Here is a 12,001-nt window from a genome sequence, read left to right as displayed (position 1 = left end):
GAGAGTCTGTCCATAGGACAACAATCAGTCGTACACTGCACAAATCTGGCCTCAATGGAAGAGTAGCAAGAAGAAAGGCATTTCTCAAAGATATTCATAAAATGTCTCGTTTAAAGTCACAAGCCACCTGGGAGACACACCAAACGTGGAAGAAGGTGCTCTGGTCAGATGAAAACAAAATCGAACCTTTTGGCGACAATGCAAAACGATATGTTTGTTGTAAAAGCAACACAGCTCATCACCCTGAACACACCATCCCCACTGTGAAACATGGTGGTGGCAGCCTCATTGTTTGGGCCTGCTTTTCTTCAGCAGGGACAGGGAAGAGGTTAAAATTGATTGGAAGATGAATGGAGCCAAATACAGGACCATTCTGGAAGAAAACCTGTTGGAGTCTGCAAAAGACCTGAGATGGGGACGGAGATTTATCTTCCAACAAGACAATGATCCAAAACAATGAAGCCAAATCTACAATGGAATGGTTCACAAATAAACATATCCAGGTGTTAGAATGGGCAAGTCAAAGTCCAGACCTGAATCCAATCGAGAATCTGTGGGCAGAGCTGAAGACTGCTGTTCACAAACGCTCTCTATCCAACCTCACAAAGCTCGAGCTGTTTTGCAAACAAGAATGGGCAAGAATTGCAGTCTCTCGATGTGCAAAACTGATAGAGACATACCTCAAGCGACTTGTAGCTGTAATTGCAGCAAAAGGTGGAGCTACAAAGTATTAATGCAAGGGGGCCAAATAATATTGCACGCCCTACTTTTTAGGATTTTATTTGTGAAAAAAGTGAAAATATCCAATAAATTTCGTTCCACTTCACAATTGTGTCCCACTTATTTTTCCCCTGACCAAAAAAACACGTTTTCATATATTTATGTTTGAAGCCTGAAATTTGGCGAAAGGGTGAAAAGTTCAACGGGGCCGAATACTTTCACAAGGCACTGTAATAGAAGAAATGGAGACGCAACTGGGAAATTACCCAGTCAAATCATGGAGAGTGACTTCATGCAACACTTCTTCCGTCCCTCTCTCCTCATTCATCTCCTGATGCCAACACACCACAACCAAAAAGGTAAATGACACACATTTAGGTTGCTTTAAATTGCTGCATTTTTACTATTTAAATACAGTGTGTACATGTTTTTTGCATAATCAGAAATTAAAATAGGAATTTACTATTTGAAGGTTAGAAACGGATTAAATGCATTTACAATTTAGGACTTTGACTTTATATTTCTATATATATCTTCTTCTCCTTCTTCTTCTTCTTTTCCTTTCGGCTTGTCCCATTAGGGGTCGCTACAGCATGTCATCTTTTTCCATCTAAGCCTATCTCGTGCATCTTCCTCTCCCACAGTCTTCATGTCCTCCCTCATAACATCCATCAACCTTTTGTTTGGTCTTTCTCTTGCTCTTTTGCCTGGCAGCTCCATCCTCAGCACCCTTCTACAAATATAGTCACTCTCTTCCCTCTGGACATGTCTAAACCATCATAGTCTGCTGTCACTAACCTTGTCTCCAAACATCCAACTTTGGCTGTCCCTCTATTGAGCTCATTTATAATCCAACCCAAGCAGCTCACTCCGACCGAGAACCTCAACATCTTCATTTCTGCTACCTCAAGTTCTGCTTCCTGTTGTTTCTTCAGTGCCACCGTCTCAAATCCGTACATCATGTCCGGCCTCACCACTGTTTTATAAACTTTGCCCTTCATCCTAGTGGAGACTCTTCTGTCACATAGAACACCAGACACCTTCTGCCAACTGTTCCAGCCCCCTGGGACCTGTTTCTTCACTTCCTTATCACACTCACCATTGCTCTGTATTGTTGACCCCAAGTATTTGAAGGCGTCCACCCTCGCTATCTCGTCTATCTGGAGCTTCACTCTTCCCCCTCCGCCTCTCTCATTCATGCACATATACTCTGTTTTACTTCAGCTAATCTTCATTCCTCTCCTTTCGAGTGTGTGCCTCCATCTTTCTAATTGTTCCTCCACCTGCTCCCTGCTTTCAATGCAGATCACAATATCATCTGCGAACATCATAGTCCAAGGGGATTCCAAACTCACCTCATCTGTCAGCCTATCCATTACTACCGCAAACAGGAAGGGGCTCAGCGCAGATCCCTGATGCAGTTCCACCTCTACCTTAAATTCTTCTGACACACCAACGACACACCTCACCACTGTTCTGCTGCCCTCATACATGTCTGGTACTATTCTAACATATTTCTCTGCCACACCGGACTTGCGCATGCAGTACAACAGTTCCTCTCTTGCTACCCTGTCATAGGCTTTCTCTAGGTCAACAAAGACACAATGTAGCTCCTTCTGACCTTCTCTGTACTTTTCCACGATCATCCTCATGGCAAATAATGCATCGGTGGTAGTCTTTCTCGGCATGAAACCATACCGTAGCTCGCAGATATTTACTTCTGTCCTGAGACTAGCCTCCACTACTCTTGAAGCATTTAAGCATTTTATACTTAGTTGATGCTTATTTTAAATAAAATTGTGTCCTTTTAAGTCCTTGTATTTAATAAATAAAAGTCAAAACTTATCCAACCTGCACTCAAGGAAAAATTTATGTACTCACACACTCACACACACACACACACCACACACACACACACTCGGAAGCTAAGCTGGTGTGGCCCTGGTTAGTACTTGGATGGAGACTGCCCGGGAATACCAGGTGCTGTAGGCTTCTCTCCCCGGCTAAATGCAGAGGGGTTGCGTCAGGAAGGGTATCTGGCGTAAAAACTGTGCTGAACAAATATGCGTTCATCTAAGATGACACGCTGTGGCGACCCCTGACGGGACAAGCCGAAAGAAGGTAAACTGTGTATGGACAGACAGGGGAAAAAAAGGAACTGTCAAACAGACGAAGTAATTGTACATGACCTCTTAGGGTATGCTAAGGTATTCACTCATTAAGAGTAGATTCATTTCAGTCTTTTATGTTTGAGGCTGCAATTTTCTTTCATTTGTTTTATCTTTAAAATTAGTTTATCTGGGCTGCAGTTTGTAAATATTTGTGACTGAAAACCTAACTCCAAAATCGGTAGTTAGTTCAGTAGCTTTCTATTGAAAATCTGAGGGAAAAACTCTGCATGCATGGAACTGTCCACCACCATTCCAATGACCCACCCAGGACTAAGCAACACAACAGGTCTTTCAGAGACAAATTGAATATTAAATGAGCTTCATTTAATATTCAATTTGTCTGAAGCGAACACATAAACTATCATTCATTAGCTTGTAAGAATAAAATGGTAAAAGAGAAATGAATGAATATTTTGAAAATAAATGAGCTCACCTATTATTTATTTCACAATTTTGTTGACCGGATGTTAATATTGTTGACATTTTCTTTGCATGTCTGTGTGAGTGGAGCTCTTTGTACATCCTTACCTCATACTGTGGCCAGTTCATGGTCATGCCTGGTCCATGGGTGATTCTCCACCATCGAAGATCTTCTATCTCATTAGTTGCTCGGATGGTCTGACCCAAGTCCCTGTACAGCTCTCGGAACCTGTGAAATAGGTTGGTAAGTAAATACTCATTTACACAGTGTACATTTTTTATAGATGATTTTTAATGATGGATTATCAGTGCATTTTGACTATTTTACTTAATCCTTTTATTCTGTATTTTCCATTCAACAAAAAGGTACTTTAAGTCGCATACAAGACATGTTTAGGTACTGAGTTAATCCCACTATTGTTTGCAGTTCAGTTCCTTTAATGGCTGAGTATGTACAGTGAAGAAAATAATTATTTGAACACCCTGCTATATTGCTAGTTCTCCCACTTGGAAATAATGGAGGGGTCTGAAATTTTCATCATATGTGCATGTCCACTGTGAGAGAGATAATCTAAAAAGAAAAATCTAGAAATCACAATGCATGATTTTATTCATGATTTGTTTCATTCAATAAATGTTTGGGAACTGAGGATAATAATTGTTGAAGCGTTGAAAAATCTTATCTGCAGTGGGTTTTCTAGAATAAGTCAGTGCACTGTGAGAGAGATCATCTAAAACGAAAAATCCAGAAATTACAATGTATGATTTTCTACCAATTTGTGTGATACAGCTGCAAATAAGTATTTGAACACCTGTCTATCAGCTATAATTCTGACCCTCAAAGACCTGTTAGTCCACCTTTAAAAGTCTACTTCCACTCCTTGTATTATCCTGAATCAGATGGACCTGTGAAAGGTTGATAGCTGCATAAAGACACCTGTCTACACCATACAATCAGTAATACTCAAACTTGTAACATGGTCAAGACCAAAGAGCTGTCCAAAGACACAAGAGACAAAATTGTACAACGCCACACGGCTGGAAAGGGCTACGGAGACATTGCCAATTAGCTTGGTGAAAAAAGGTCCACTGTTGGAGCAATTATTACAAAATGGAAAAAGCTAAACATGACAGTCAATCTCAATCGAAGTGGAGCCCTATACAAGATATCACCTCGTGGGGTCTCAATGATCCTTAGAAAGGTGAGGAACCACCACACGACTACATGACAGGATTTGGTCATTGACCTGAAAAGAGCTGGGACTACCTTTTCCAAGGTGACTGTTGGTAATACACTAAGATGTCATGCTTTGCATGGCACGGAAAGTTCCCCTGCTTAAACCAGCACAAGTCAAAGCCCGTCTTAAGTTTGCCAATGAACATTTGGATGATACAGAGGATTCATGGAAGAAAGTTTTGTGGTCAGATGAAACCAAAATTGAACTTTTTGATCATAATTCCACTAACAATGTTTGGAGGAAGACGAATGATGAGTTCCATCCCAAGAACACCATCCCTACTGTGAAGCAGGTGGGTGGTAGCATCATGCTTTGGGAGTGTTTTTCTGCACTGACGACTGCACTGTATTTAGGAGAGGATGACTGTGGCCATGGATTATGAGATTTTGGGGAACAACCTCTTTCCTCTTTCTCAATGCAGTCACTTTTACCATGGACCCACACATATAAATATAAAACCCTTGTGTTACCGGGCAGCTCTTGTCTTCTTCTTTGGGCTATCCTGCCAGAAGACACACACCTCGTGTGCGGCAGATACCTAGATAAGACCTGGACATCTGTATTCCACATTCCTTTGTAATAAATCCATTTGCTCTTAACTTTTTTTCATCATTGGTCATCTCTTCCTCGATTCGTGAACACCCGTAGGGTCCAAACTCACAAATCCCTACAATTTCTTGGTGACCCCGACCGTAAGTCGAGGGAGGTAGATGGGCATTGGCTGTCGACAGATGAGATTTTTGGAGACATATGAGAAACACAGGAGTGTTATACCGACAAGTCGAGGGTGGTCGTCTGTACCTCTGACTTCTCCAGGTCGCGACCAAAACCAAAGGTAAGCAGAAGTCTGTTACTGTCGAATTCTGCATATTGAACTGCCGAAATTTGAGAAGTCATTGGTATCAAATTGTTCATGCCTCATGAGTTATTGAGAATAAGAGAATAAGAGATGAAGGAAATAAGAGAAGTTGTATATCCAGTCGTAGCTGACGTATGTTGTAGATATACAATTGCACTGTGAGGTTTACCCGTTACACCTAAGGAGGATGGGATCCCTTAAAAACAGAGGGTTTGCCGTTGGTTTGAGCCTGGGACATCGCAAGGTGGCGTATGAAAAAAACAAATAGCATAGGCTTTCTAATTTGTTGCACGATAGGAATTTGGTTGGGTTTAGTTGAAGAAGAGTGACCACTAAATGAAATAAATAATCATGGATGGTGAATTTGATCATGAATGTGCTGGATATAATCCAACTAAAGATGGAATGTACATTGAAATTGAACGGCAAATGATGGCTAATGTTGACAAAAAGAAACACGAAAAAGAAAGGAAGCGAGCATTAAAATAATGGCAAAAGCACAATTTGGGTAAAATTTGCGAGTGGGACAAACTGACGATGAAGTGATAGGAAATTGACAGAGATGATGTCAATATAATATAAATATAAATGTAAATGTAAAAGACTATGAAAGACGTAAGGGACCAATTAGACAAGGGCTTATGGAACTTAAAGAGGTGAACAAAGAAATGCGCACTGCGCATTTAATGATCGTGACGGTGACGGCGATGCCAACATTGAAAAAAATGATAATGGTAAGTCAAACGAAGGTAAAGTAAGTGAAAAAAGGTGTATTTGATATGTGGACGCGAGTGAAGGACTGCAAAAATGAGGAAGGAGGCACATCAAACACGCACACACGCACGTGCCCTGAATAACACGTGAGTACACGACACACACACACACACAGACACAAAGGAAGCGAGACTCGCTGCGGGGGGGGTGAAAACAGTCTTTTTGGTTTGACACGAAGCATCCTCTCGCAGGTGGAAATAACACGATGACTATTATATATTTATTATATATTATATTATGACAGCACGGTGGGTCTGCTGGTAAAGCGTTGGCCTCACAGTTCTGAGGTCCTGGGTTCAATCCCGGACCCGCCTGTGTGGAGTTTGCATGTTCTCCCCGTGTCTGTGTGGGTTTCCTCCGGGCACTCCGGTTTCCTCCCACATCCCAAAAACATGCAACATTAATTGGACACTTAAAATTGCCCCTAGGTGTGATTGTAAGTGTGACTGTTGTCTGTCTCTATGTGTCCTGCGATTGGCTGGCAACCAGTTCAGGCTGTACCCCGCCTCCTGCCTGTTGACAGCTGGGATTGGCTCCAGCACTCCCCGAGACCCTTGTGAGGATAAGCGGAAAAGAAAATGGATGAATATCATATTATATTATTATATCATATAACAAGCAAACAAAATGCTACAAGGTTGAAAACTCTTCTTTTTTCTCATGCTTTTTAGAATATATCCACTTTTTGGTCCTATTACTTGCACTGTATGCGGTTTTAATTGTCTTTTTTTATATTGTTTGTCATTTTTATTGTGTTTTTCCCGTTTTATCTCTTTGTCTTCCTCTCGCTCTTTTGCCTGGCAGCTCCATCCTCAGCACCCTTCTCCCAACCTAGTCACTCTCTCGCCTCTGAACATGTCCAAGCCATCAAAGTCTGTTCTCTCTCACCTTGACTCCAAAACATCCAACTTTGGCCTTTCCTATCTCTTCTCCCTGGAGCTTCAGTCTTCCTCCTCCGCCCCTCTCATTCATGCATATATATTCTTTTTTACTACGGCTAATGTTCATTCTTCTCTTTTCCAGTGCGTACCTCCATCTTTCTAACTGTTCCTTCGCCTGTTCCCTGCTTCCTCTGCAGATTAAAATATCTGCAAACATAATGGTCCAAGGGGAATCCAGTCTAACCTCGTCTGTCAGCCTCTCCATTACTACCACAAACAGGAAGGGCCTCAGCGCGGAACCCTGCTGCAGTCCCACCTCTACCTTAAATTCTTCTGACACACCTCTCATCTCACCCCTGTTCTGCTACCCTCATACATTTCCTGTACAATTCTCACATATTTCTCCGCCACATCAGACTTGTGCATGCAGTACCACAGTTCCTCTCTTGCTACCCTGTCATAGGCTTTCTCTCGGTCTACAAAGATACAATGTAGCTCCTTCTGACCTTCTCTGTACTTTTCTACAAGCGTCCTCAAGGCAAATAATGCATCTGTGGTACGCTTTCTAGGCATGAAACTATCCTATAATGGTTTGAACAGGACATCATTCATCCATTTTCCACCACTTATTAGAGGTCTGGTTGTGAGCAACTATACTGTTGCTCACAGATACTTACTTCTGTCCTGAGTCTAGCGTTCACTACTCTATCCCATAAGATCATTGTGTGGCTCATCCTCTTTATTCCTCTGTAGTTTCCACAGTTCTGAACATCACATTTGTTCTTAAAAATGGGGACTAGCACACTTTTCCTCCATTCTTCTGGGATCTTCTCTCCCACTAGTATTCTATTGAATAAGTTGGTCAAAATCATTTACATACATACCAAATATTAGTCTCTTAGTTCTATCTTCAATTTTCACAGGTTTTGTCCTGTTGTGGCTTCTAGTTCTCACAGCTAGGCTTTTTCTCATGTGATCAGGTTCCTCCTGGATCCATGTGTACAATAACTTCTATAGCTGGACATAGATAACTGTCTTGTTTTGTTGTTCTCTTTAATAAAGTGAAATGATTTTTTGTCTGAACTTTAGTCAGGGTTGACAACTCGTAAGACTTGTACCTTTTCCCCTCTTTGCAAAGAATGTTCATCCTTTTGTAATAAAAATCCACAAAGACAAGAGTGCGTCCTTGCTTCTAGTGTCAGAAAAACATTTTGCCACAACATAAGCATGGTGAGAAGAGCATCCGTCAGCATGGGAAACACATTTACCAAGATATTTGTATTTTATTTGGTTAAATAAAGGTATTTGTATTCATTTTATGCCAATTTTTACACTAACTTCAAATTATGGCTTCAGCCTTCTTAACTACTAATAATCAGTCTTCTTCTTTTCCTTTGGGCTTGTTTTTCCATGTAAACCCATCTCTTGCATCTTCCTCTCTCACATCCACAGCCATCATGTCGTCCCTCACAACATCCATCAATCTTCTCTTTGGTCTTCCTCTCGCTCTTTTGCCTAGGGGCTCCATGCTCAGCACCCCTCTACCGATATACTCGCTCTCTTGCCTCTGGACATGTCCAACCATTGAAGTCTGGTCTCTCATACCTTGGATCCAAAACATCCAACTTTGGCTGTCCCTCAAATGAGTTCATTTCTAATCTTATGCAACCTGCTCACTTCTAGAGAGAACTTCAACATCTTCATTTCTGCCACCTCTAGCTCTGCTTCCTGTTATCCTTTCAGTTGTCACAGTCTCTAATCTGAACATCATGGCTGGCCTTAGCATTGTTTTGTTAACTTTGCCCTTCATCCAAGCAGTGAGTTTTCTCTCACATACTGTAACACATCAGATACCTTCAGCCAGCTGTTCCAACCTGCTTGGTCCCGTTTCTTCACTTCCTTACCACACTCACCATGCTCTAGATTGTTGACCCAAAGAATTTGAAATCGTCCACTTTGGCGCTCTCTCTCTCATCATTCTGCCCCCTCGCATTCATGCAGCTATATTCTGTTTCACTTCAGCTAATCTTCATTCCTCTCCTTTCCAGTGCATGCCTCCATCTTTCGAATTGTTCCACCGCCTTCTCCCTGCTTCCACTGCAGCTCACATTGTCTTCTGGGAACATCATGGTTCAAGGGGATTCAAGTCTAACCTCATCTGTCAGCCATTACCACACAAAAGAGAAAGGGACTCAAGAGCTGATCCCTGACGCAGTCCCACCTCCACCTTAAATTATTCCGTCACACATACAGCACATCTCACCACTGTTCTGCTGCTCTCATACATGCTCCATCCTGTAACTACTAATACTCATTATTGGTCCTAAAAATCCCATATCAGCCAGTCTCTCGTAGGAACATAGATCAACCGGTAAATTTGATAGCTCTGCCTTTTGGCTCAGCTCCTTCTTCATGACAACAGACTGATACAGAATCCGTATTACTGCAGATCCTGCACTGACCCACAAGTAGATCTCACTCTCTCTCACTCCAGTCTTCACTCATTCATTAACAAGACCAAGAAATACTTGAACTCCTTCACTTGGGGCAGGATCTCTTCCCTGACCTGAAGAGATCACACGTTTCCCCACTCGGGATAATGGCCTTAGATTTGGAGGTTATGTATTTCATCCCACCCAGTTTACACAGCTGTGAACATTCCAGGGAGGGTTGGAGATCATGGCTTCATCAAGCCGTGATCTCCAATGAGAATGTTTCTCTGCTTGTATCCATGTCACTCACTTGACAGCCATATACACCACCGTGATCGGTAGGTTCATCAACTCCGCACACAACACTGTGAAAGTGCCATTCATTAAAAAAAAAAAAAAAAAAAACACTAGGGCCACACAAACATTAAACTTTCATATTAATGTGGGGGTCACAAAAATCGTCTTGGAGGCCACAAATGACCAAGAGAGTGCTTATTTGTTCACATTTTTCTAAATGTAATGTAAGGAAAATGTAATTGTGAAAAAAAAGATGTCGGAACATATGTATACATTTTATATCCCATTTCCTTTCATGTTTCTGTTGCCTACCCTTCTTTGCTAGACAGGTCAAGGTGTGTGTGGATATCCAGCAGGACCTCTTTAAATAAGCACAACCTCCTGCGCTCAGCTTCCTGGGTGAAGTCAAACACCTGTTCCATATCCTCCATGTAGCGAGGGTTACACCGGTTCAGTTCTTCTAAGGCCTTTTCATAGCGGACTTTTGCCTGCAAAATAGATGCTATGATGTATTGATTTACATATTGAACTTCATTACAGCACACACAGTACTTACCTGTGTAGGAAAAGTAATACTTTTAAAACAAATCCTTCCTCTTTTCCACCCACTGCCCTCATGTCTTCCCACACAACCTTCTCTTTGGTCTTCCTCCAGCTCTTTTGCCTGGCAGCTCCATCCTCTGGACATGTCTGGACAAATCTGCTCTCTCGAACCTTGTCTGAAATATCAAACTTTGGCTGTCCCTCTAATGAGTTCATTTCGAATCCAATCCAACCTGCTCACTCCTAGAGAGAACCTCACCATCTTCATTTCTGCCACCTCGAGCTCTGTTTCCTGTTGTTGCTTCAGTACATCGTTGCTGGCCTAACCACCGTTTTATATAATTTTCCCTTCATCCTAACTCTTCTGACACATAACACACCAGACACTTTCTGCCATCTTTTCCAACCTGCTTGGATCCATTTCTTCACTTTCTTACCACACTCATCATTGTTCTGGATTGTTGACCCAAAGTATTTGAAGTCATCAACCCTCGCAATCTCTTTTCGCCCTCCACCCCTCTCATTCATCCACATATATTCTGTTTTACTTGGGCTAATCTTCATTCCTCTCCTTTCCAGTGCATCCCTCCATATTTGTAATTGTTCCTCCACCTGCTCCCTGCTTTCACTGCAGCTCACAATGTCATCTGCGAACATCATGGTCAAAGAGGATTGCAGTCTAACCTCATCTGTCAGCCTATCCATTACCACAGCAGACAGGAAGGGACTCAAAACTGATCCCTGATGCAGTCCCACGTCCACCTTAAATTCTTCTGTCACACCTACGGCACACCTCACCACTGTTCTGCTGCTCTAATACATGTCCTGGACTATTCTAATATATTTCTCCACCACACCAGACCTACGCATCTCTTGGTACTCTGTCATGGACTTTCTCTAGATCCACAAAGACACAATGTAAATAAAATAATTTAAACCCTGCCCCTGCATTATAGTGTGAATACAGTGCTAAGTATATTAAAGAGATCTGTCATAAAAAAGAATACACCATCCAGCATCATGAAGTGCTTTAATATAACTTTTTTAATTCCAGTGAGGGCTTGACACTTTACTACTTTCAATGGAAATGAGGAGATCAAAATTTAATTTACCCAACTGTGCAAAAATCTCAGCCAGTCACTGGATGTCTAAATGAGAAATGAAGTAAAACATTCAACCACAAAAATTATTTTAGTTCCTGTTCAGGAACCCAAAGCATTTTATTTTGTGAGTTAGTTTATCTAAGAAAACTAGTCAATTTACAATAAATATTTTAACTGCGAAATATAATTTTGGTAAAAGAGCATACTGTCTGGAATAGATTAGCACAGAGGTGTTGCAGGAAGACATAAGTACATACATTGCCTGTTAAATTATGTCATCCCAGGTTCAGATTGTTTTTCCAACTATTTTCCTTTTTGTCATGTTATCTCACTTTTTCTGGAATCAGCATGCTTGGCTTATGTTAAAAAGTTATTGGCTTCCTCAGAAATCATTGAACTGACTGATCTTGAATTTGTCAAAGGATTTTACTTTGTTTCGTTGATCACTTCCCTCTTCATGACCTGGAGCATTTTGCCAATAGGAGAGTAGGACAACAGGAAAAAAATCAGGTCATGTTTCAAGATCACAAAACATGGATATAGGTTTTTTTTGACTCCCTGAC

The 12,001-nt window shown here is 41.5% G+C and overlaps 1 protein-coding gene across 2 annotated transcripts in view; it reads right to left on the bottom strand.

Annotated features, from left to right (window-relative positions):
- Window positions 1–12,001, bottom strand: part of pacsin3 (protein kinase C and casein kinase substrate in neurons 3) — a 110,387-nt gene that overhangs the window by 44,523 nt on the left and 53,863 nt on the right. For both annotated transcript variants that reach the window (XM_061814179.1, XM_061814180.1), the window contains 2 exons: window positions 10,105–10,280; window positions 3,420–3,540 (listed from right to left, as the gene is read on the bottom strand). In XM_061814179.1, coding sequence (XP_061670163.1) covers window positions 3,420–3,540; window positions 10,105–10,280 — 297 coding nt within the window. The remainder of the gene's footprint in view (window positions 1–3,419; window positions 3,541–10,104; window positions 10,281–12,001) is intronic.

Source organism: Syngnathoides biaculeatus, chromosome 3, assembly GCF_019802595.1.
Source record: "Syngnathoides biaculeatus isolate LvHL_M chromosome 3, ASM1980259v1, whole genome shotgun sequence".
NCBI lineage: Eukaryota > Metazoa > Chordata > Actinopteri > Syngnathiformes > Syngnathidae > Syngnathoides > Syngnathoides biaculeatus.
The sequence above is the reverse complement of the archived record's forward strand: the minus strand, read 5'-3'. Positions and strand labels throughout refer to the sequence as shown.